Below are 25,777 nucleotides of genomic sequence, written 5' to 3' on the forward strand. Positions count from 1 at the left end.
TACTGTTTTTATGTAAGTGAAAACAGTAAAGGCACTTTACTAAACATTAAACTTCTAAACTCTTGAGGTTTTCCTTTGCAGCAGCTTTTACTCTCCCCTCGGCCCCCAACTAGAAACCATGAGGAATAAACTGAAAATACTGAAGTCAACTCTGGAAGTGCTAATTAGTCCTGTGGAGTAAAAACCCTTCCAAAATACAGGTTTTGAACCAGCACATTTTTATAGACTGGGATTTTCTGAAATATATTTAGTGTTAAACAGTTGGTCTAATAAACAGACCATGGAAATTAGAGCTGTCCCCATATATCCTGGATGTCTGCTAACCTTTATTTGTTCCATGAGGATTGCATTAGTTGCTTCTGATTCCCGAAGTAATTCATTCAAGTGATCAGCACTCTTTGCTGTTGTGTTTAGTTTCTGAATCAGCTCATCCTTAGTGAGTTCTGCTTGCCACTGGGATGGTTCTACAATTAATTGGAAAAGAAAACTGAGAGAAGGAAAAGCACTTAGACTACTGTATACTAACCAAACATTAGGACTTGATTAATGTAGATTCTTAGAAATTAAATCGCTGCAAAGTCAGACTGCAAAAACTAACAAGCATCATTGCTGTGCTGCATGCTTGTTTTGTGATCTATTTTTGTGTAAGTAAGTATATTAGAAGGGGATTGGCAAATCAGTTATAAGTACGTCAAGATACATGGTTTTAATTTACCCCTTGTTTCCTACCCATAGATGGAGATTTTCAACAGTTCTCCACAAAGGGTTCAATAGACTTTTAAAACATAATTAGATGCTACCATTTATTTTTCCACTTTTGGGGGACACTTAGAACATCGTTCTTCATGCTAGCTTTTGTTTCCCTAGAAAAAAACCTATGAATCAATAACCATTCTGATAGGCTACATTAAGATGAACATACATTTTATCACTTCATTAATGAGAGTTAAATCAGCACTTAATTGTTTCTAGTAGAGACTGGTCCAGAATACAAAAAGTTCTGCAACTATTCATTGACTAGCTCATCCTGCCTTTTCCCTATAGAAAGTCACAAATACAACATCTCTAAATCACTTGACTCTTAAGTAGACTCGTGTCTTGTGCTTGAAATAATGCAAACACGATGATCTCAGATATTTTGAGGGCACAAACTTCTACAACTTATGTAGGCAAGTGCTTCAAAAAGCCATGTGTTCCACCTACCAAGTTTTGCTTCTGGGGAGTTCAGAAGTTGTTCCAAGGATGGTACGTAGGTGCTGGCTGAAGAGACAGATTCTGTGTCCGTTGTTTCCATACCTTCTCCCTCTTCCCTAGCTACAGTGTGCACATCGAGAACAGGAAGGTCAGTGTTTCGTCGTTCTCTTAAGTTCTTCATTGCTGGATTTGAAACAGCTGGACCTGAAAGATACTCACTGATGTTTGTCACTGAAAGATACTTACTGGTGTTTGTCATCAGAATGAAATTGGTAGAGCTACTTCACAGGCGTGACCGTTTCAGATTGGAAAGCAGTAAATAAAATAGTCTTCAAAAAGCAGGGGAGGAAAGGTGAAGGAAAGAAAGCCAGATACACACACATAACATTTAAAATAGAAAATCCAGCCTTTCACTTCCAAATGACCATTCCAATCACAGCCTGTTTCTAAATCCAAATTTGATTGGCAATTATTATTTCAGCAACTATGAAACCTTTGTTCAACTCTCCCCAAAGATGTGTCATAGCTACGACAAGAGTGTCAAATGTTTTTCCATGCAAAACAGAATTAGCTTTTCTTTCAACCAGTCCTGCAGCAGGTGTAGATCGTTCTGTTTTAACACTGCATGCACTATCCTGCTGCTTCAGTAACATATGGAAAAAAGTAACTTCTTAAACCGTTACTGCTGTTTGGCAAACATCCAGTTACACCTTAATTAGTAACTTTACAGACATAAAAATAGCACGTGAGCTTGAACCCAGTAAAATCTTAAATTAGAAGAAGGATCACATAGCAAGTATACCAATAACAGCGATTGTTAAAATAGCTTTCAGTACACTTTTCTTTACTCCTTATACTGGAGGCAGAGGCCCAGTATGATCCAAAATATGAGACAAACTAATAGGAAGAGCACTGAATATTTACAAATTCATTTCCCTGCATCTGTCCGCCAATGCAGGTACTGCAGAAGAGATAAACAGTGATGCAGATTCTGGAATGTAACAGAATAGTTCCAGCTGGAAGGGACTTAAAATGATCATCTAGTCTAACCACCTGACCACTTCAGGGCTGACCAAAAGTGTTCCTTACTCGGTATCAGTGGATTGATAGGGCATGCTGCAAATTCTCCAGAAAAAGTTTCTAATGTATTACAGAACCACACACCATTAACATGTTTTAGATTCAGACTCAGGCACACAAAATTGTATCCAACCCAAGAAAACCTGGTGTTACAACTGCAAATTACCTTTTGTGCTTGGTTCATTTCTGAGTTGGAAGAGCTGAACCTCTACTCTGGACAGTTGCTGCTGAAGTGTCTCTACTGTCTTCCTGTGCTCTTCTTGCAGGTTCCTGACCTGATCTCTGAAATTGTTCCGGAGAGCTTCATTCTGGGCTGACAGCTGACTCAAAGCCTGGGCATGCTCTGTTTTCATGACCATGTTCTCAGATTGTATTGTGCAAAGTCTGAAAACAGAGGATACACAAAACATAAGAAATGAACAGCAAACAGTCATTTTTACATTTCAATATTTTTAAAGGACTTTTCAATTTGCATGTACATGACTACCTTAGAATGACCATGTAACTTTTTTCCATTTCAATTCCTCTTTTTAGAGCGAAAAATCTAAGACTGAGAAAGTAATACTTATTCCCTATCCTGTGAATGCACTGTGCCATTATAAACTCTTGATTTCTATTTCAGAACACAAAATCCAGGCATCTTTGCGAAAAAATGGAAGCATTAGAGACACTGGATTCTAAACATTCTTAAATTAAAAAACTGTAATATTTTGTACAGGGCACGTCACTTACCTTATACTCTAATTCCTTCAATGTTTATTTACCAAACACTTATGCAGGACTTCCGAAAACATACGTTTTCACGAAGCTAGGTTTAATTTAATTTTTTTAAGCTTCAACTTCCAGTGCAAAAAAGGGCAGAATAGTGCAGTTGTTAGCAAGAAAAATGTCAGTAACGCACCAATTGTACTTGGCTTGGAGGTATTCCAGAAGCAAGACAAAACTGTCACAAGCAACAAGTGCATGTATGGAAAGACTAAGCATTGGACTTGCCCTTATAAGCATACAAATTTAAATATAGCCAGAGTAGCAAGGAGCTAGTCTCTCTGGGTACTAAGGGAACCTACTGTGATATGGGTTGTTTCCAGAAAAATGCAGAATGAAATAAATTTAGTTAATTAACATGAACTATCATGTGGCTATCAGGAAAAGATAAAACAGAACAAAAACAGAGACAAGAAGTCAACAGTTCCTAATACTACACTGTAATTTCTAATGAATATTTCACGTGAACTTCTTTGTACCCTAAATAGAGAAGAAAAGGAAAGACCCTTTTTGAAGAGCTCAATTATGCGATTTTTCAAGAAGTGATACAGATTAAACAGACTGAATTTGAAAATACTGAAAATATGTTGAAATTTGTTTGAAAATATTCAAAATATATTTTGAAAGAAATAGCAGATTAAGGTTGTGGCAAGCATAGACTTAAAAACCAGTACTTTCTGCAAGAAAGGTGGGTGCAGGACTGAATATTTTGTTTGCTCTGCATTTAACTACCTTATTTTTCTAATAGGAAACATCCCATAAAATTTAGTTGAGCAGTTCAACACATACATAGTGCTGAGTATTGGATTTAAAAACAGTCAACTTGCTTAAAAAATGTTAATTTTAAAATCTGATAGTTAACAGGTAGAAAGCTTGCAGAAATCTCAAATTCCCTGATCAGTAACTACTTCGTTTTCATTGTTGAAAGTTCTGAAGGCTGATGAAAAATAGCAAACAATCCTTCTGAAAGTTCCTTTAACTTTCTCAAGAGTTGTCCCGTTTCTTTGGGAAGTATAGTTATAGACCACTACGTGCCCAGCCCTTAAAGGTCACCCAAAATAAATATGTATATTCCTCAGCAGGCCATACTTTTCACGGAGTTCTGCCTCTTTTGCAACAGTCTCTTGCAGCATCTTATTGTGCCTTTCCAGCAGGGTGTCGTGTTCAGATTGCAATGCCTGGAGTTCAGATGCATTCATCTGCGAGTTATGCTGAGCATCTTGCAGCTTAACTTTAAGTTGATCTATCACCATTTCCAACTGCTCTCTACAAGGGGAACAAAGAAATAAACATCATACATTTTAGAAGAACTGTATTATTTCAGAACCTATAATACACCTACAACATTTTGGATAGTTGATCTATTTATTACTTAAATCAATGTATCACCATGACCAAAAAGAAAATAAATCTTAGAATGTGACTGCAACAGAAACAATTAGGAAAGTTCTGAAAACGTTTCAATATAGGTACAAATAAATTTACCGCACCTCATCTGAACTGCTGGGAACTTAACTATTGGGGTAGAAAGTGCAACTGCTACCACTTTCTACTTCAAGCTTGTTTGGAGAAACAAGACAGAAGGAGAATAATACATGGGATACAGATGGGATACTTAAAAGTATCTCACATTCTCCTTTTACACTTTCTGTATTTATATATGCAGACATCTCCGTTATCTCATGAACTGTGTATTTCTTTAATTCTTAGAGTTGATACTTGTAAATAATTTTTTGATAACTATGTCATCTGTTTCTTGCTTGATTACTTGTCCGCTGTTTCCAAAGTGACCCTCTTTCACAAAAACCTAACGATACCAGAACTTCTTAAAATTCTGAGAAAAGGAGAGACAAAAAATGCAGCTCTTGCAGTTTGCTTGCTTCAAAGAAAAGACGGGGTAGATGTATTTAAAACCACACACAAAGCACGAAACAAAAGTCCTCTAACAAAGCAGAAGTCTCCCTCTGGTGGATTTTCAGCGGCAATTGCACGTACTCAGTGTCAGAAATGTGTCAGAAATGACTTGACATCTCACAGATAAATGTCTGGTCTGTCACCAAGGACAGCTATCAATAATTTATGAAAATAACTCAGAGAAACTGATCTACTTTTGAAGTGCATTCAGCCATTTTCTGAAGTGAATCTGAATTTACCTGGCTTACATCTATACTTAAATGATTTTCAGGAAACTTCTGGCAGTGTAACTTTTTTTTTTTTTTTTTCCAAGTCTTTCCTCATATAACAGCTGATAAGACAAGAGTATTTCATAAATATGCTGGGGCTGATGACTGAATTGGCAGCCAGAGCCTTACGTATATTAAACCATTCCTTCCTGAAAAAGTTCAAAGTGAGCTCAGCTGAACGGTACCAATCTGCTCTCTTCTTCTTAGTTGGAAATGGTACTTTGCTGCAATAGTTTATGTCAGAGAAAATGACGTATCAAGTTTACACAAAACATGCTGGGTAATTTCTGCTCGTAAGAATCACAAGAATCTTCCTAACACCTTACTTCTCCCTCTGACTGTAACAACAGGTAATCTACACAAATGTTAAAAAAGAGAAATCAAGGAATTGGAAACTAACATAGTACCACCATGGTAGAAATTTATCTTTCTTCTGTTCAAGAGCAGAGCCACAGTTAGATTACAGATCAGATAAAGTTTATAGAAATAAATAGCTGTATTTGTGTTTTTTAAAAGCCAAAGTAACTGGGGAAGCACACTGCCTCCTTTCTGGTGTTTTCCTTACTGGAGCGGAGAGTTAAATAGTCGAACTCCCTTATTGGTCAGCAATTAGCACAGGCAAGCTCAAATACTGGAGTATCACTATTTTTCTTGTATGCATATAAAAATTTTAGTTTTACCTTTCTTGTTTGCCTCCCTCAGATTCAGTCTGAGAAGAAGATTTATTCTTTTGCTGTTTTAGAACATTATGGACACGGACTTTGTAGCTCTCAAATTCAGAAGTAACAGATGCTTGTTCAGCCTATAACAAAAAAAATAAAAATTAATAAACTATGCTATTAACTATTCCTCCCTTATTTCTCTAAAACGAAATGCATCCTGCATTGAAAAAAAAATATCTATGAACCACCTGTTGCATTTTCTTCTTTTAAATGGGTAATTAAAATAGTGACTAGCATAACAGATCATGTTTCTTTAGAGTTTAATTGAGTATCATAAAACATTAAACTTATAAAGAGACACTGATCTTCAACATACCAGTATTCAAGAAAAGAATACTTGCAAATTCACAAATTGCATTCCACAGAGATTTTCAAGCAAGGGGTTCTATCAAACAGCTTTAAAGGAAAGGGTGAAGGATAAAAAAGGGCAATTCTGTTTTCCTTTTATACTACCCATGTGACAAAAATCTGGTATGCCTTAAAGTTATGCATAATTTTGAGGAACTAAGTCAGGCTTGCAATAGCAACATATAGCACAAGATCTAATACTCCAGTTGACTGTAAGGCTCTGTGGTCTCTCTTCTCTTCTAAATTTGGCTGATGCATGAGTTTCTGTGAAACACAGAAAATTACCTCACAACATAGTAGCTTCATCCTTGCCTGTACACTATACAGCAAGGATTATTCCCATCCTTCAAGTACTCATGTTGTATATTCCTCTAAGAAAACACAGATGCAGGATTTCATTCTTGGATCTTAGGAGAAGCTCATAGATTCATTAGTCATCCTTGAGATGACTAAAATGCTCCTATCTCCCAGAGAGGATTTTGGAAAGTTTCTCTTCAGCTGAACTGGTGACTAAAATTCCACAACGATTAGCCACTGCTCCAGGTTTTCCGGAGTCTGTAAGATCTGTGGGCACTTTCTTTAAACTAATCTTTCTCTTTTCTTCCTGTCAAACTATGTAAACAAGACTAGTCATAAAGTCTTCAGGTACACAGCCTTAAATGTCAGCACGACTTTTGCCTTCTAACCCAGTGTCTGCTTTAGTGTCCACCTTTCTTTTAGACAGAATTTTCCTTTGTTAATAACCTTGTATTGTCTATTTTCTAGATGTAGAGCACCTACAGAGGAAGGCTAATCTTCCAACAGCTTCAAGCCGTGTCATCACGGAAGAGCTACACCCTTACTGGTTTCACAACATCAAGGAGCAAGCCACCGTGGATAAGCACTGTAACCCCCCAGTTATGAAGAATGCATTTGTAAAAGCATGGCTCATATCTATGAGTACAACTCAGGCAAGCCTCCTCTAGCAGGGACCACAAACTTTGTCCATTTCAGTTCACTTTTTAAAAATGTAGGGTTTTTTTGAGAGGCTGTGTACAGCTGTTAGTTACTTGCAGGAAACACAGCTATCATACCAAAGCTGCCATAGTGTAGTGCAGTAATTTCCATAAAGATAGTTTGAATGTAATAGTCCTACTAAATTCTGAATCTGTCTGTCTCCAATGCAAACATTAGATTCCAGGAACATCTAACACACTGTAATATGGACAAAAAAAACCAGAAATAAAAACCTCAGCAATAATGCCAGTTTCACATGCAGCTCAGCTGCCAATTAAGAAGCTGTTCATATAGCAGCATATTAAAAGGTGCTTGCAAATATATTTTTCACAGTTGGTTGGTTTTTTTTAGTGGTATCTATGTGTTATCCGTTTTTGTAGGAGCAAGTTATATTCCTTTTCTCTTTGTTCTTTCCTCCTTTTCTTTAAAGGCTTCTTCCTTCCCCCCTCAGTGTATACTTGCTGATCAGCTTAAATGAATTCTGACTCCCCACTACCACCACAAGGCTTTCCCTACTGGAAATATAAGAGCGCAGTCCAGACGTTCCACCACAAGTGATACAAGACAAGGAGGACAGAGTCTGGCTTGTCCTCTGCACCACTCAAATACATCAAGCACTGGGATAATTTCCAATTCTTGACGGACAAAAAGACAAGAGTGAAAGACCCACAAACAGAACCAGACAGAGAATGCAGTAAATCTCTTCTCAAAAGTCTCTGACGTTACTTCTTCCACTAGAGTACCTGGGCTGCTCTGCACTCTTCTTGCAAGGTTGCAATTTTTTGCTGGTAAGCACTCAACGTACGCTGGTGTTGCTCCGTAGAAGTTCGCAGGTGCTCCTGAACTTTATGCTTTTCCGATGTTAGTACAGACACTTGAATCTGAAAAAGTCAGTTGAAAAGTTCACTGTGACAAAATTTTTTCTTCCCTCTCCAAGAGGACGTGCCACAGAGCACACAGGATTCTACTATAGTAATTCCTGCACAGAACTGGTGGCAATAAAATTAAAATCCAATAAAAAACAGACATCAGTTACAACATAATTTAAAAAAATGTGTTTTTAAAGAGAGAATTGAAGAGAAAATTACAGTGGTGAGGTGGCAGCATTTAAAAAAGCCAGTCCCTCTCCCTTCCCCTCCCTGCTGCCTTTCATTCCATTCAACTTCTATTCTGTCCAACCAACAACATTCATACAGTCAGACAACGCTTGAGATTTCTGATGATGCTGATGCTTTTGTTTCTAAACTGAGCAACTATCATTTTTATAGAAATTGTTCTAAAACATATCCCAGTTACAAGCTTCAAATTACGCAGTCACCTCTTTTGGTGGAAAAGGGAAAGGAAAGAGGAGCAAGGAAGGGTAGAGCTGTTTAATCAACATTACAAGGGAAATATCTGGGTAAGGAGCAAACAGACAAAACTCGTTTAAGAAAAAGAACAAGTACCCAAGTGAAAATAACACCTTTTCATTCTTCAGCCTATATTCCACCCCCCCAGTACAAATCGCATCCTTATTACTTAAATAAGAAACCTTATATTAAATAAGAAGTGAAGTTTCTTGCCTTATAGGCTTCCACTTGTTGTTGACTGGCTTCCAGTTCCCCTTTTAATGATGCCTGCAACATCAGATGGTCATTTTCCTGCATGATAAAATAATCTGGTTATAAAGAACCCCAAACTTCAGCAACTTAGTAGTTCAGCTATCAGCTGATCTGTTTAAGTCAGGTTAAAAAGGAATATACAGTCATCGACATCTGGACTTACAGCTTGTTTTGAATCAGCCAGTTCTTTTTTGGTTTTCACCAGGAGTTGTTTTATCTTGGCATTTCTTTCCTCATCCTGTTGCATAGTTGACTGAAGTGACTCTAATGCAGAAAACAGCAGTTATACCCAAAGGAAACTTCCCTTCTATATTTCCTTAAAAGTACTGGAAAATATTTAAGCAAATACTGATAGACTTCTTAAGAGCTGCAAAAAAGTAGCTTGCAGTCAGTTTAGTATCCTACCCCTAGGTATCACAAAGATCTTCTAATAAATGAAATTGTTTTGAGACTTACACTTAAGGATAAGAAGAAATGAATTTTTTAACCACATGCTAACTAAGAAGTTTTATGAGTGTGGTAGGTCAGACTGGAAACCCCTGTCAGTCATTGACTTTCAGAACTTAGATTAACTTAATCAGCTAAGAAACACAGTTTATCAGGCAGGTAATTTGGCTTTTATATGGTTACTACAAGATCAAATCACTGATAACCTAGTAAAGTTTCCTTAATGGTAAAGTAGTTTTGCCTATGTAACTGTTTAGTATTCCTTGCAAATCTTACTCTCACTCATTGATTTGAGTTTTTTGTTAATTGTATTTTTTATCCTTACTAACTATACCATAAAGACTCTTGCTTTTTATAGTTTACTCACTTATTTCTTCCTGTAGGGTCTCTTGCTTCTGTTTCTGAATCCCCGTCTCTTGTTCAAGATCTTCTATTCTGCTGTCTTTATCAGTAATCTTCTGATTAAGTTCTTTTACTAGCCTTTCATAATCAGCTATTTCCATATCCATCAATGTACTCTTTTGAGCATCCTGCAGGTTACACACAATCAAGTTTCAGCTTAGAATCTGCCTTAGCTACTAAGAATTTTTTTATAAAAAATCATATTTAAAATCTATATTGCCCAGCTAACAAAAACTTTATTACTATCCATATCCACAAGCAATACCCATTCATCAGGTTTCGATATACTCAGTAAATCTGTTTCCAAACAAGAATCTGAAGCTTTGAAAAACCTGTTGCTAGTTTTAACAGTTTTACCAGTAGGTATTTTGCACATATTAGTTTCTGTCATCTTCAGTCCTTACAACAAGGGCAGCTTCTAAATTGTGCACCATGCAAGTACTCCAGACAACTGAATTCTACTCCTATTTCTACTCATGACAGACCACATAACCCAAGCTAAAACAAACAGACAAAAAAATAATAAAAAAAAAACAAACCCAAAAGTACACATCAGCTCTCCAAACATAAAACCGGGGCAAAACCCCTCATATTTTCCCTTTCACAGACCTTGAGCTATAAAAAAGGAACAGAAAGGGAGGCATTCAACACAGCAAATAGGCCAAAATTTTTGGCAGTCCGTTAAGCACTAACATGAATAGTAACTCTACCTTTCTGGCCAGCTCTAGTTCTTGCATAGCTTTCTGCAGATGTTTCTTTTCCTTCTGAAGTTGCATCTGAAGCTCCTCCATTTCTCGGAGAGCACCACTGTGTTCCTGAAATTTAAACACTTCTCAAATTTGCAGTCCAATTTCAAACTAGATGTCAGCATCTATTTACACTTAGACACACACATTTTGGTTGTACAAAGATAACATTCTTTCTTTTTAGGAAATCAGTGGGAAACAAAGAAAACCCTAGAAGATTATCAAGTGTTTTTCATATTCTGTAAGAACCCCCAGTTTACTCTAAGTGACAGTCTCACAAAGTTCCTTCAGTAAGACAGAGTCAGTAACAAAAAGAGACTGTATCGAACTTGTTCTATAAAAAACAATTTACAAAGGTCTAACAGAAGTCACATCCAGCGAAAATAACACTTAGCCCATTTAATCTCTACCTTTGTTTTCTGTTCTTTTAGAAGCTTTTCAGCTTCTAGCTCTTTGTCAGCCTTTGCCTTGGCTTTTTGTATCTCCAGTATCTGAGCTTCCAGTAGCTTAGCATTATGTTGCAGTGTTTCAACACGAGCCAGGAGGTCTTCATTAGCAGATTGTAACTGATCATGCTGAAATGATCACAGTGGAAAGAAAAACATAAGCTGATTTGCATGTGACTTTCACGGATAAGATATTGTCTATATTTAAAAAACAAACACTGATTTCTATCCAACTCCCTTACAAACAGCACTCTTACAGATAAGTCTTGTCCATCTTAATCGCTTTTAACCAGATTAAGAAATAGGCTAAATTAAAGCCACTAGCACAATTTGGTTACAATTGGAATTACAAGAAAACCGAAAAAAAATATCCCAACATTTATGCCTTTCTCTCACAATAATAGGCAAGGTTCAAGTCCTTATTGCCTCATTTCACATACAGCTGCTGTATTTATAAAATATAAATCATCGTGCTATCCCTAGAAAAGATTTAACTGCATCACCACCAAGCCTTCAATGACACAGTATCAGCACACAGTAAGAACTCCTCCTGTATCTGGGATATTTTTGCAATGATTTTAAGATTCAATTTAGACACCCTCAATGTTTTATCTCCATCTCTATTATGCAGACTAAGAATAAAGTGAAAGAATTACCTAAGTGAAAGAAGTGCCAATTACCTAAACTGTTTTTATTTACAAAATATTTTGTAATGAAATCAAAAAATTCAATGTCTGCATAATCAGCAGAATATATGCTACTATCTGTCATTTCTTCCTCTGCTTTTCAGTAACAGCTTCCATTTATAAGAAAATTATGGCCTAGGTGGATCTTCAGTGTAATGTTATGTATGGAGTTCAAATCCTAAATCTCAAATCCATTTCAGTTATCTTTGCAGAAGTGTCTCACAGCTGTTTAATTACCATCTTAGACCGAATGCCACTCCAGTACTCCACAATGCATCCTAAAGTCTCATCTTTGTGAAAGATGCAAAAACCATAATTAATTTAGTATGATTAAGCGCTGTCAGTTAAACAACACATTTTGTCTAAAAAAAGGAAGAAAATAAATATAACACTTAAAGGTTACTGTACTTCTTGAGAATTGTAGGTGTGAAATCAGAGAAATATGGCAAGTTTGAGACTTTGTTTTTATATCTGGTACACGCAGCAGAGTTCTATGTCTGACCTAAGCCAGAGTAGATCATTTGCTCTTTTCTGTGAGTTTACCTGGGGTAAAATAAACCCTTTCTATTGAAAAAGCCAGACATTCTAGATGTATTTACCTTTTTCATAGCCTAGATAAGTCGCTATCCAAAACACGCTTCAGTTATGAAACTACAGATAGTAACAATCACATGAATAGAACTTACACTCGATAAGTAAAATAATTTTTACTGTAATTATCAGTAGATCAAACACACATACTGAACTGACCTGCTGGCATGACATCTGTAGCTGTCTTGTAAGGTCATCTACCTGACGTTCAAGATTACTTGCTCTGCTTTTTTCAGAATCCAGCTGTTCTCCTTGCTTATCGTATTCCATCAAAAGATTCTTAACACATACAAACACAAAATTACATTTTTTTACAATACACATTGCATAAGCATATTCTATACCTGAGATGCTTACTTACCTTCCTAATATTTCAGCATATGAGTTGTCTCACTGCAACATCAGAAATATCAGAATGAAATTAAAGCTATCGTTCCATTACAGGCTCTGGGAGAAACCCTTTTCAGTTCATGCAATTCTGGAGTAATTCAGGTTGGAAGAGACTTCAGTAGGTCTACATTCAACCTCCTGCTTAAAGCAGAGTTGATCAGACCAGGTTGCTCAGAGCATTGTATAGTCAGGTCTTTCCAAGGTCCTGCCTCGAAGGATGGAGATGGCACTACACCTCTGGGCAACCTCTTCCTAAGCTCAACCATCCTCATAGGGTAAAAATGTTTATTCATGTATCCAGTTGGAATCTCACATTTCAGTTTAGGACCACTGTCTATCATCTTACACCATCATTAATAACCTGACTATTTCCTTGACGACGTTTTTGTAGGTACTGGAAGGCGGCTATTATGTCCCTTTGAAGCCTTCTCCAGACTGAGTAATTTCTCAGCCTTGTATACTGTATATTCCAGTCCCTGGACCATCCTAGTCACCCTCCACTGAAATCACTTCAGGTTACCAATCTCCTTGTATTTGGAGGGCGGGGAGGGGGAAGGACAAGAATGACTGCAACACTCCCAAGGATGTCATAGAATTGTAGAATCATTTAGGTTAGAAAAGACCCTTAAGACCATCAAGTCCAAGTGTATACCTAACACTGCCAAGTCCACCACTAAACCATGTCCCTAAGTGCCACATCTACACATCACCTTCTGGGATGGTGACTCAACCACTTCCCTGGGCAGCCTGTTCCAATACTTGACAACCCCTTCAGTGAAGATATTTTTCCAAATATCAAACCTAAGCCTCCCCCGGCACAATTTGAGACCTTTCCTTCTCATCCTATCGCCTGTTACTTGGGAGAACAGACTGACCCCCACCTCGTTACACCCTCCTTTCAGGCAGCTGTAGAGAGCGATAAGGTCTCCCCTCAGCTTCCTTTTCTCCAAGCTAAACAACCCCAGTTCCCTCAGTTGTTCCTCACAGGACTTGTTCTCTAGACCCTTCACCTCAGCAACACAAAGTTTGTCTCAGCAACACATTGTTTGATATGTAGGATGCTAGATCTAAAAGGTTTAAAAATACCATCCACTAGAAATGATTGCCTTATTTTCTTCTGACAGCAGCTGCACAGTTCTGCTACTAAAACCTTACACTTCTTGATTTGGGTTCTCAACTGGGCTAACACAATTTTGTTTGCCAAACATACTTGTGCAAGCAAATAGCAACATATACCCAGGCTAGGCTTCAAAAGGAAAGTATTTTCAGACAGTTAACTTGTCTTTTGAAAATATGGTGTTATTCTTACCTTATAGCTTTCAGCTCCTTGAATGACATCTTTCATTGAAGCAGACAACTGATCTTTTTCTGATCGAACCAACTCCAGTTCTTCCTTCAGTGCCTGCATCTTATTAAAAAGAAGTGTGTGTCATTAAAACAGAACCCCACACGCAGAATATTCTTCATATGAAGAAGCAGTCAGGGTACCTCTTTTCGGCTGGCATCTAATTCTTTCTTCGCTTTCACAGCGACAACCTTTATTTTATTTAGCTTCTCTCCTTTTTCTTCAGATTCTTTCTCCAGTCTTTCTAAAATAAATAAATAAATAAGAATGTTAAAAAAACCTCCTCTCTTCTCCCCCAAGAAATTAAATTAACACAAATGCCAGCATGACTTTAAACAAAAACAAAATATAAAGCAGGGAGAAATGTACAAATGTTTCATTCATCTTAGCATTTAAATTTAATTTGAAGCTAAAACATCCAACTGCACAGAGAACTTAGGGACAATCTTTCCCTGTTTCAGAGGCTTCCACCACAGTTAATACTCAGAGACACATTCCTGTCTACTTCTACATACAGTTGTAACAACTCTGAACCATTTTCTTTCTAATGTGTTGAGATAATTACAATGAGGCAACAGTTGTTTTGGCAAAGTATTGCTTTCTTCTCCTCTTGGCAGCCTTAAGGATTCTTATTCACACAATTACTTCCCATTTTTAAAAAATAAAGATAAAATCCACTACATTTGAAGCCAAATGTACACAGGAAGAAAAAACTTCAAGAAATATCAAGTGATAACTCACGATCTCTAACAATATTTTTAAATCCCTAATGGAAGGAATATTGTAGGAAGTTGCATTGATATCTACTCCCTTGCATTCCTCAGCTTGTAGGAAATACAGGACAATTATGCAGAGAAAGAAAAACTAACAATCTGAAATCCCCGAACTGTTTACATAAAAAAAGAACAGTGAGAAAGATACCAATTTTTTCTTGAAGCTCTGCTACTGAAGGCTGTTGATCAGTTTTCTCAGTCACTGTCTCCATTAAACTCTGTATTATAAACAAAGATATAAGAAGCATTATAAAATTTCTGTGATATCTGTTTTTCCCCTAACAAGCCATCAGAAGTTTCAGCTACAGCTGCAATGAGTCTACATTTTTACTACCAAGAAAGTCTTTATGTGCAATTTCATATCAGCTTGGTAACTGAAAAGCATACTTATGTTTAAAGGAAAACATTCCAACCTTTTAACAGCTGCTTTCCATCCTGTCCAAGGACAAAAAAATGGGAGATCATTAATTCTGCAGCTGTCAGTTTTACATAATCATCAATTCCCAGGACCTGAAGTTAGGAGTAGCTAATGCAGATCAAGCAGGAGTTTTGAGATGGAGCCACAGAAAGTTAGAGGTGAAAGATTACGAGGTCAGTTAGTCCATCTAGTTAAATGATCACTTTGAGGGGTATTGATAGTAAGCGAGGTTCAAGTACAGCAACTTTTGTCAAAATAGCATTATGATTGATTTTGTTTCATTGTTTTTTCCTGGGGGAAGGGAGGGGGTTTTGAGGTGCTAGGAAACTCAGAAACATGTGCTTTCTAGAAAGGAAACTCACTTTCAGGCCAAGGAAAAAAAAAGAAGAGAGAATTGAAAGTATTTTTTGAACCTTAATTCTGAAGACTTTAGAGGTTTAGTCTGTATACTTCAATAACAAAATATAACCTTTAGAGAACTCAGTTCGTCTTTCACATTTCTAAGTTCAGTTTCCTTTTGTTCCAGAATGAAATTTAAGTCATCTTGTTTTTCTGATCCTTTTTGCTGTTCTTGCATTTGGCTTTCATAAAAAGCAAGTTTTTGAGTGATCTCTTCAATATTAATTAAAGCATCTTGATGTTCGATCCTTGATTTTTCACTGGCATTCTTCAGCTCCTGGATATCATGTTGAAGCGCTTCTTTTTCAGACAATGCTCCTTCCAGTTCTTCTCTCAAGAGAGCCTTTTCTTTTTCAAAATCCTCAATTAGGGATCTACGTTCTGTATATTGAGCCTCATTTTCTTCCTCTAGTCTCTCAACTTCCCGTTGCAAATGATGAACTTTCTCCTCGTTCTGTAAAGCAAGACATTGCTCTTCTTTCATTTTCGTCAAATATTCATTTGCAATTTGTAACAAGTTAAGAGAATCACATTCCTCATTAGAATCTGAAATGCTGGACCCTACTTGCTCAAGTAAGTGGTACAGCTGAGCTCTTACAAGGGATCTGTGCCCTTGTTCACTTTCAAGTAATGTTGATATGTGGTCTTTTTCTTCAGTCATCATTCGTAGTTTCTCTTCTAGGTTTTCAGACTGCTCTTTCAACACCAACCAACCCTCTTTTTCAGCTGTAATCTTTTCCAGCTCTTCACTTAGTTTGCCTTTTTCTTCAATGATTTTCTTATTTTCCTCATGAAGAGCACATGCTTCAGATGAAAGGTTCTCTTTTTCACGCATCAGGGATTCAATCTGCTTTTCCAGTTGCTCTAGTGTTTGAACATTTTCACTCTTCCTAGTTAAAGCTTCATTCAGTTTTTCTGTTAATTCCTCCACTTTTTTCTTCAGGTCACTATTGTACTGGTTAGCAGCATCTACTTCTTGCTGAAGTTCCTGAACTTTTCCATGTTCTTGCTTGCACTTTTCCTGAAGGGTTTCTCTTTCTTCACCCAAACATTTTACTTCATTTAAAATATCCTTGTTTTGATCAGTAAGAGCAATGATCTTCTCTTCCAGTTCTTTCACAGCAGTCTCTTTTTGGTCGATGGAACTTGTTATTGTATTATTCTCTTCCTGAAGACTAACAATTTTACATTTAAGTTCTTCTATCTCTAGCTGATTAGATGACAATTTTTTTGTTTCTTCCTGGAGGCGATTCACAGTTTCAAGAAGAACATCCTTTTCATTAAAAGCAGCTCGGAGTTTCTGTTGCAGTTCACTGACATCAGAAGCTTGCTGTTGTCTCATTGATTCAAACTCCTGGCTGATCTTTCCAGCAGATTCCCCTAGCTCGGTTTGTAGAGTTTCCATTGTTTCCCGCAGGCTATCGTAACTGGACACTGCTTCATCTTTCTCCTGAGTTACCTTTTCAAGTTGTTCTCTAAGTTCCTGCATTTCAAAAACTAATGCCATTTTTTCTTTTTCAGAACCAGATAATAAAGTTTCGTTTAGTTCAGAAATTTCTCTCTTATGTTGCTCTATCAGAGTTTGAATCTCTAACTTATGCTCTTTTACAGCAGTGTCACAGTGCTGTCTTGCTGCTTGAAGCTCCAATTTTAGTTTTTCGATCACACAACAATAATCTTCTTTAGTCAGCTGCAATTCATTTATCTTAAAGTCCAAGTCTTCACGCTCATGGAAGTACTCATCCTTTATGCGATGGATTTCCTCTTCCAGTTTTAGTTTAACATTACTCATGTAAGTTAACTCATCTTTTAGTATACTATGTTGGGACTGGAGCTCTGCTAAGCTGTACTCCAGGTGCCTAACCTTTTCTTCCATTTTCACTTCTATACAGGGTTCTTCTTGTGTATCTACATCTATCTTGTTTTCTACAGTTTCAGTTAAGACTTCTCTCGGCTGCTTCAAGTCATATTCACACTGGTCAGTATGAGCACACATTTCAGCCTTCGCATTTTTATCTTTTATTAACCTCTCCTCTGCCAAATCATGCTGTAACTGACTTATCTGATTTTGCTTTTCTTCATTTTCTTTAGATGATATTTCGATACGATGCATCAACTCTGACACCTCTTCCTGATGGGCAATTTTTAATTTTTTAAGCTCTTCATTCAGATTTTTTATTTCATTATGGTAACACTGAGAGTTGCTTTTAATAGTTTCTTGCAGATTTGTCACTTCTTTGTTTTTGTCTTCATTCACAGTTTCCAACTGCTTGCTCAGACCCAAAATTTGCTCCTCATAAGTAGATTTAATTCTTTGGACATCATCTTGTAATCTTTTAACTTCTTTTTGACTATCACTATGACATTGAATCTGTTCCATCAGCTCCATTTGTTTCTTCTCTTGTTCCTCTAATTCCATTTTCAGCTTTGTTAATTCCTCATTATGTTTGCATTGTGCATTTGCTAATTCACTCTTCAGAGATTGTATTTCTTTCACAGAGTCAACACTTGATTGCTCCAGTTGCTTCTGCAATTCTTCTGTCTTAGCCACTGCAGCCTAAACAAACAAGAAAGTTATTAAATACTGTTAATTAAATACAGAATTTCCAAATACAGTTTATGATAGTGAATTAGAAGATTTAGGGGTCCGTAGTTTTAAAAATTGCTATAGTTTTTAAGTATTTAACTATATTAGGACAACTCAATTCAGAAGACAAACTGTTTGCACAACAAGAAAGGAAAGCTAAGTCTTAAATCATGTTTATGAGCTTAATTACACAAAATGGTCATGACAGATTTCAACTTTAGCAACTATTCTGATAACGCATTAAAGACCAAATTACTTTTAGTGCATCAAATTCAAATACCTGGAATACAACAATGTTCATCAACTGCAAGCAATTCATGCTTCACTTTATTATTGATCGAGATCACTGACATAATATAGATGCCTTGGCTGACAGGTTCCTTCCTATGAATATCTGAATGTAAACCTCATATTTCACAATGGAAGACAGAGCTCATTGATTGAAGCCATCACATGTATAGGGTACTAAAGCATGACTGTGCATTAGGCTTTTTGAACAGCTGGCGATCTAGCTGGTGCATATAAGAATTTTATATTTATTGTCAATCCTATAAAAACTGTAAATTAGAGGGTGCAGAGAAAATATGCTTTAACATATATAGCCTTTAGGTTTATTTTTTTTAAGGTAAAGCAGAACACAGGTAAGTGAAGAACAAGATTCAAATGAAAGTGAAAAACACAACAAGCAAAACTAGAAAATAAACATAATTCTGAAAAATTTTAGTAATTTTCTATTGCTTATTTCAGTACCTCTGCTTCTTGCTTTCTTAGAGTATTTTCTTTTTTCAGAGCTACACATTGCTGCTGACTTTCAGCTTTTTCCAGAAGTACAACATCCAGTCTTTCTGTGAGAGCCTAATTTAAAGGGAGAAATATCACTGAAACAGGGATTTCTTGACAATGGAAGCCTAAACAATTTTTGCTGACCGTACAACCTCACGTCATGATTTCTTTTTTCAATTAAATAGATCAGTCTGATTTTGAGAGTCCCTTTCAGCCCAAATATGACAGATATGGAATATGTAAACTAAAACAATGATGTTGAGTAATAGGTTCTGTTCAAAATTTTATTTCTGATCAGCTGATTTTTTTCATCACAAGGTAGGGGTGGGGGCAGGGAGCTCCACTTCTGTAGAAAAGAAATTTCCATCCAAATTATTAAAAACAATTTTCCAGTTGATAAATTCCCCCCCTAAACTCCTAAAAATACAAATTTTTACTTTCATACATTGTCTATGATCCTTACTTTGAGAAAGACACATGTTCTTGCCACTTAAAAAAATTCCAGTTACTTTCCTAAAAGTATTTCTTGTGACATGCAGCTTTAGTTATGTGTTTCTGATCTCATCAAATGACTGTCTCAGTTTTCTAAATGGCTGAAGTGTTTCCACAGTGGTCATGCTAAAAACAAACAAAAGCCTGTCTAACCAGCTACCCAAGCTAAAAGTCTTGCTGAGGAAATTGTGTTACTCTGTACAATTCCTCACAGAACTGATAGTGTTTTCTCCAAAGTGGAGTAAGGATGTGGAGGGAGCAGGAAAAAAAAAGAGATTTTAGGAAGTGTCTTGAATTCCTGAAAATTGATTACATTCAATTTGAATAATAGTTTTAAAGCTATTTATCAAATTAGGTCTGTAGATATACTTCAGCTACCATTATGTAATACATTAGAAACCCATTCCATATTCCTACCTGAATAATATCATCAGCTCCTCCAGCAGCTGCTTTAGATCTGAGTTCTTCGATCTCTTTCTCTAGTTCTTAAAAAAGTATAGAAATTTCACAGCATGAATTGATGCTCCACAGCAGTAGCAAACCACTAGTAAATCCAGTGCATAACAACACTTCTATTCAAATCAGAGATACCTTTTACTTCATCAATTTTTGTTTGTTACTGAGTGATAGAAAGGCCTAATGGAAAGGGAACATGCAGTACGACTTCTCCAGTCCTGACATTCAGCATGGTTTCCTGAGGAAACAAAGCTTCCTTGTTTGGGGAGAGGGACAACAGACAGAAATTCTTTTGATGATTGTCTTACCTTCTATTTCATGATCAATTTAAGCCAAAGAAAAGATACTCAGTTCCTACCAGTTTTCTAAAAATAGGCAGCAGGTAGAGAACAAGATCTTACGAATAACCCCAGTGAGGAAAAGCCTAGTATAACCCATTCCTATCCTCATTGTTTCTCTCGGCAGCTACCAACAGTCACTGTAACCGTAACACCCAACAAGGGGAAGTGACACCAGTCCAAGTACTGGGCCACTGGAGGAAAAGGGACAGCAGAGAGGAGAGGGACAGCACATGACAGCACAGATTTATACAGGATACTCCTAGGTGGTTACACAAAAGTTTGTTTGGTATATTTGACAATTTCTTGTTAAAGAAGTAAATGATCAAATATAGAGTGGCTACCTATCTTAAAGAAGCAATTGTACTCTACAACAGTACTAATTATGGGAGGGAGAAAAAAAAAAAAAAAATAATAAAAAAATCTATTGGAGACATTCCCCCTCTCCTCTGCTTCCTGAAAAGCAACAAGTATCCCTACAACCAATATGGGGAAGAGACAATGACAATCCCCACTTCAACTCTTGCACAAGCTACATTGTTCCACCATACCATACTGTCAGATTGAAATTAATTTAATACCTGACAAAAGCAATGCTGTTTTTTCTTCCTTTACTTGCTCTAAGGACTTCAGTACTTATCCTCCCACAAAAAACAGCGAAATAGCCTAGGTTTTTTTTTTTTTTCTGCCATTTGCCTAGAACGTAAAGCTATCTAGCAAAAATACGCCGTGATATTAGGAAATGTCAGGTAGTACCAAGCACTAAGGCAGAAATTGTTCTCTTTCAGTAAGGTACCTGTACATCTTGACTTTACTTTTTGTATAAGCATCACTTGCTTTTTTGCAAACTTGATGAGATCTTCTTTGGGCAATGTGTCCAACTGTAAAAAAGCACATATTGAAGAAATCAGTTTCTTCTAATCCAGAGGTAAACAGAAAATAGGGCATTTTAGTATCCGACTTCCAAGTATTTAAATTTTAGGGCAAGAAACCGTCTTACCACACATTTGCAAGAACAGTAACAGCCCAAGTTACTGCTGTTCTGTTATCCAATTCTGTTATTTCAAGTGCAATAACAGAAACTACTCCTAATTATGTACTTTTCCAAAATCTTTCAAGAGCACACAATCGGGCAGTATCAGTTAGACAGGAAACTTCAGTTGGGGAAGGTTACCATTCAGTAACATAATTTGAACAATGTTTTGAAAATAGCATGCTGGCCTAACACTGACATTGTTTAAATTTGCTTCCAACATATGCAAAGAAGTCTGTGTACAGTACGAAACAGACTACTGCCAAAACTGGATGCTACTAATTTTTTATCAGATATTTTAACAGGAAGCGAACATATCAATAAGATTTTTCTCCCCATGTTTTCCAAAACACTTTAGCCTCCTGTTTATAAATCAATTTGTCAAGAAGTCTAGAAGACAGGAAACTGTTTAAAAATACCTTTACGTCTTCCTATTGGTCACAGCTCGCATGCTAAACTGTAACCCTTTCAACTACTGCTATCCAAATAAATTAGATTTGCGAGGCCTGATTACCTTTGATTTGCCTGAACCTGGTGTGACAGAAGACGCCACCATCTCTTGCCCAGCATCTTGAACCTACAACAAAATAGAGCATATCTGCAGTAACTGAACTTGTTAATGTAAGACTACCGATGGAACTAATTGAAAGTCTGCAAACATTGAGAATAACTGAATATAGAGAAAGCTCAAGAAAAAAATTAAAAATAAATTTGTAGGACTAGTCAGAAGAATAACAGGTAAAAAATTGAGAAAGAACTATTGTAACCAGTGCAATACAACAGCAGAATAGAAAACTCAAAAAAACCTACCCTGATTTCAAAACCAGTATGATCTTATGGTTCCATTACTGAACTGACATCTAGACTGATACACTACTGAAACATCATTTTACTTACAAGGTGTGACTCACTATCTTGTTCTTAAAAGACTCATTAAAACAAGGCATGACCAAAAAAAAAAAAAAAAAAAAAAATCTTGTTGAGGAGTAGAAGTTAAATCAAACTTTGGGAACTTCTGAACTAGATATACCCCTCATCTTTCTTAAACACACTGGTTATCGCTAGAATTGTTGGTCTAAAAAATATAATTGAAACAACTGCAAAGACAGGGCTCTTTTGAACAAGATATAACCTTCTCCCCAACTTTTTTTTTTTTTTTTAAACCTGCAGGCCTGACAAACTTATTAGAATAGGCTCTGCAAATTCTGGATCCCTATTCCTAACACACATGCATAATGCCTTCTATTGAAAACTTCCACAGAGCTTATCTGGAAAACTCTATAATACTTTACAGAGGTTTATATGAGATATGCTTACTTATACTCAGGAACATGAGGAAACATACATAACTAAGATGGGTCAAAGGAAAATGGAACAGACACTTCCAATATATTAAGGGTAGCACTTCCAAGCTTTGACCTTTACCCTGCTTTTCCCTTCATATTATCGTATGTGTATAAAAGTGAAGGGGTATATATATAAATATTTGTACTTTTGTTTGTGTTTATGTATACATATGCACACATACTTTCACTTTTATTTTGCTACTCTCTTTATTCTGACAAAAATATCCAAACTGGAACTAAACACTATTGGAATGGAGAATCACTAACAATTTAAAGAGAACAGCTGATACAGATAATAAGGAAGGTCATCATTAGAAATATGAGTTCAAGTACAGACCAAGGACAAAGGCAGTAAGTTATATCTCTCTGTATCACATGGGCTAGGTTTTTTTTTTTTTTTCAGTTGGCAGAAGCAAACTTAATAGAAAATAATGTGCCTGTTAAACATAAATACAGCATTAAAAAAAAGCTGTAAAGTTTAAGTTTCATGTTTTCTTCTTATGCAGAACTTTGCCAACATTTACATTGTTAATATTTCAGTGCTGCAATTAGCAAAACACTGTCACTACAAGCAGTATGCTTACACAGTATAATTCAGACCTACAAATTGCATGTACTGTTTAGAAAATGGTACCATAGATCTCTCCAGACTACAGTAAGGTCAGATGAGTCTACAATTACTTTTACTCTCCTTTAAGCTAACACGCACCGAGGCACAACCACATATCATGTAAGACAATACATCCAGTTTTGCTGGTCTGGTAACAGAAACCAGAAGCAGCTCATGTAGAAGGTTTCACCCATTTGAACTAGAAGAACAATAAAGAAAATTAGTTGCTAAAAAAAACTTAACCTTTTCATTGATTAGGTGCACTCAAGTTGAGAGCCAGTGGGCAGTAAGTAAAATGCTAAGCACAACACTGGAACAGGCTACTCGCGGAAGTTGTGGATGCCCCATCCCTGGAGGTGTTCAAGGCCAAGCTGGATGGGGCTTTGAGCAACCTGCTCTAGTGGGAGGTGTCCCTGCCCATGGCAGGGGGTTGGAACTCAATGATCTTTAAGTTCCCTTCCAACCCAAACCATTCTATGATTCTGCGAACACTGAATCCTGCAAGGATTCCTAAGTTTCTGTTCTACCATTTTGAAACTAGGGTATGCTTCCATACTTTACCTACGTATTTGGTTATTTAATTTAAAGCCTACTTAATCTACACTAAGGTGTCTTCAGGCCACAGTTTAGCATGCTCTGTGTATTTTAATTCCTATTTACCCCTTACTTTTGCAATAGCAATACCATTAGAAAGCCCGACGGATGTAGAAACGCAGTATATATTAGGCTCTGATGCAAACTGTGGCGGCGACAACCATTATCAACAGCGACTTTCCAAGCAGCGTGCAGCTTTTAGACACCCCCAACCCTGATCACACCAAGCCGCATCAAAATACGTTTTCAGCCGCGATCACTTCGGCGAACAGAAAGCCCTGAATCTCCAGCAGAACGAGCGCAGCCCAGATACGGACAGCAGCCGGCGGCGGGGCCCTGAGGCGAACAGCGGGGCCCTGAGGCAAGCGGCGCCGGTCGCGCCTGACGGGCGGCACCGGTCGCCTCAGGGCTGACAGGGCTGGCGGTGACCACCCGAAACAACCTACGGATCCCGCCCTCCCCCTCTCAGGCAGCCCCCCGTCCCTGTTACCTCCATGGCGGAGCCGGCCGGCTGCAGGGGCGGGGAGATGGCGGCACCGTCGCCGCAGCCGCTGTCAGCGCCGCTACATCCTCCCCGACCCACTTCCGCCTCCGTCATCGCCGCACGCCGGGAACGCGCACACCGGCAGCCGGCTGAGGGGGTGGGAAGGATGTCCGTCACCTCAGCCCCCGCCCCCTTCGGTGCCCGGCCCCGCCCCCCGGCGCGCGGCGGCGGCCGTTGAACGGCTCTCTACCGGGGCTGTGGGGATGGCCCAGCCGGGCTAATGGGCGCCTGACGGGATTTCTGCCGCGGCCGGGCTCTGCGTCTCATAAAATGCGGCACAGGGGAAGGGGTACGGCCGCGCCCCGCCATTTTCTGTTCCTGAAGGGCTCCTGGGGGTAACGCGCTGCTGCAGGGGCGTCTTAGGGTGCGGGGGGGACTGCTGTGAGGCAGGCGGGTCTCTCCCTGTCACAGTAAGGAGAGTATGGGGCGAACAGCTATGTGCTCGGGCCAGTGCTTAAGGGTTTAAGATCCTATTTTTGATATCTCGATGGGAGCATAGACGGATTAAGTTACTTATCAAGCCTCGGTTATGAAGAACTGTGCCAGAGCAAATAGCAGAAGCCAGGTGTTAAGGCTTGTAGTTCTTGTTTCGTTTTTTTTTTGGTTTGTTTTTTTTTTTTTTTTTTAATTAAGGGACATTTTTATAGCCGTCGGGGATAGGTATTCGAGGAGAGCATTGCCTACTTTAAAGTGCACACCTTTTTTGTTGCGCTCGTGCATGCGCTTTGATAATGCCTGAATTATTTTTGACATTTTGTGATAACTAATTCATTTTTAATGAGAAGTTGCCTGAGAGAAACAATCTGGGAGTATTACTCTATTTACAGTTCACGGGATAAATATTGAATATCGCTGAATTAATTATGGTGTCATGAGAGAATATCTATTATTTTAATAAAAAAAAAGAGAGTCAGGTTAGTCAAAATGCTGTTCTCAGAAGAATAAATTGCATTTTTCCAAGTCTGTTTAACGTCATTCTTCTTTAGAATTCAAATGAGAAATAGTGAAAAAAGACAGGTTCTTCACATGTATCTTAGAAAGTATTTCCTTATCTTTTTTTATCCTCCAGTGCATTCACTATACGTTATGTGTATTTATTGTATATTGCAATCTACGCAGGTACACAACTGCAGCAGGAGCTTATGGTTCCATGGTATCACAGAAGTTGCTGGCAAGGAACAGATCTCCCTAACCAAACCGAAAGAAACTATTCTTCCATTGCTTCTTTTATTACACTTTTTAGAAGGCCCACAGGGGACTAAACAGATAAATTCTTTATATTTCCTCCTCTGCTTTGGCAGATCCTGAACGGGGTACTGAGGCCCTGCCATGGTCTACCATGGGAGTTTCACACAACTTTCACACGAGAAGAGTGTTTCCAGATACAGTCCTTCCAAAACCATCCTGTGGCAAAAGCTGTTGGCTCCAAACTATGCCATACTGCGCTGCTTTGTCCTTCCAG

General features: G+C 37.7%; 1 protein-coding gene across 1 annotated transcript in view; it reads right to left on the minus strand.

Annotated features, from left to right (window-relative positions):
* The window catches only part of GCC2 (GRIP and coiled-coil domain containing 2), a 49,110-nt gene extending 24,741 nt beyond the window's left edge, over positions 1-24,369 (minus strand). The window contains exons 1-21 of the mRNA XM_014956707.1: positions 24,262-24,369; positions 21,736-21,798; positions 20,985-21,069; positions 19,812-19,879; positions 18,870-18,974; positions 15,603-18,089; positions 14,864-14,933; positions 14,086-14,186; positions 13,907-14,005; positions 12,367-12,486; positions 10,895-11,059; positions 10,449-10,553; positions 9,704-9,866; positions 9,053-9,153; positions 8,851-8,928; positions 8,032-8,169; positions 5,903-6,024; positions 4,129-4,305; positions 2,441-2,658; positions 1,204-1,398; positions 325-464 (exon numbers count right to left, since the gene is read on the minus strand). Of these exons, the coding sequence (XP_014812193.1) occupies positions 325-464; positions 1,204-1,398; positions 2,441-2,658; positions 4,129-4,305; positions 5,903-6,024; positions 8,032-8,169; positions 8,851-8,928; positions 9,053-9,153; positions 9,704-9,866; positions 10,449-10,553; positions 10,895-11,059; positions 12,367-12,486; positions 13,907-14,005; positions 14,086-14,186; positions 14,864-14,933; positions 15,603-18,089; positions 18,870-18,974; positions 19,812-19,879; positions 20,985-21,069; positions 21,736-21,798; positions 24,262-24,369 (4,908 nt within the window). The remainder of the gene's footprint in view (positions 1-324; positions 465-1,203; positions 1,399-2,440; positions 2,659-4,128; positions 4,306-5,902; positions 6,025-8,031; positions 8,170-8,850; positions 8,929-9,052; positions 9,154-9,703; positions 9,867-10,448; positions 10,554-10,894; positions 11,060-12,366; positions 12,487-13,906; positions 14,006-14,085; positions 14,187-14,863; positions 14,934-15,602; positions 18,090-18,869; positions 18,975-19,811; positions 19,880-20,984; positions 21,070-21,735; positions 21,799-24,261) is intronic.
* Between the last annotated feature and the right edge of the window lie 1,408 nt (positions 24,370-25,777).

Source organism: Calidris pugnax, unplaced genomic scaffold (genome assembly GCF_001431845.1).
Source record: "Calidris pugnax isolate Ruff unplaced genomic scaffold, ASM143184v1 scaffold318, whole genome shotgun sequence".
Classification (NCBI taxonomy): domain Eukaryota; kingdom Metazoa; phylum Chordata; class Aves; order Charadriiformes; family Scolopacidae; genus Calidris; species Calidris pugnax.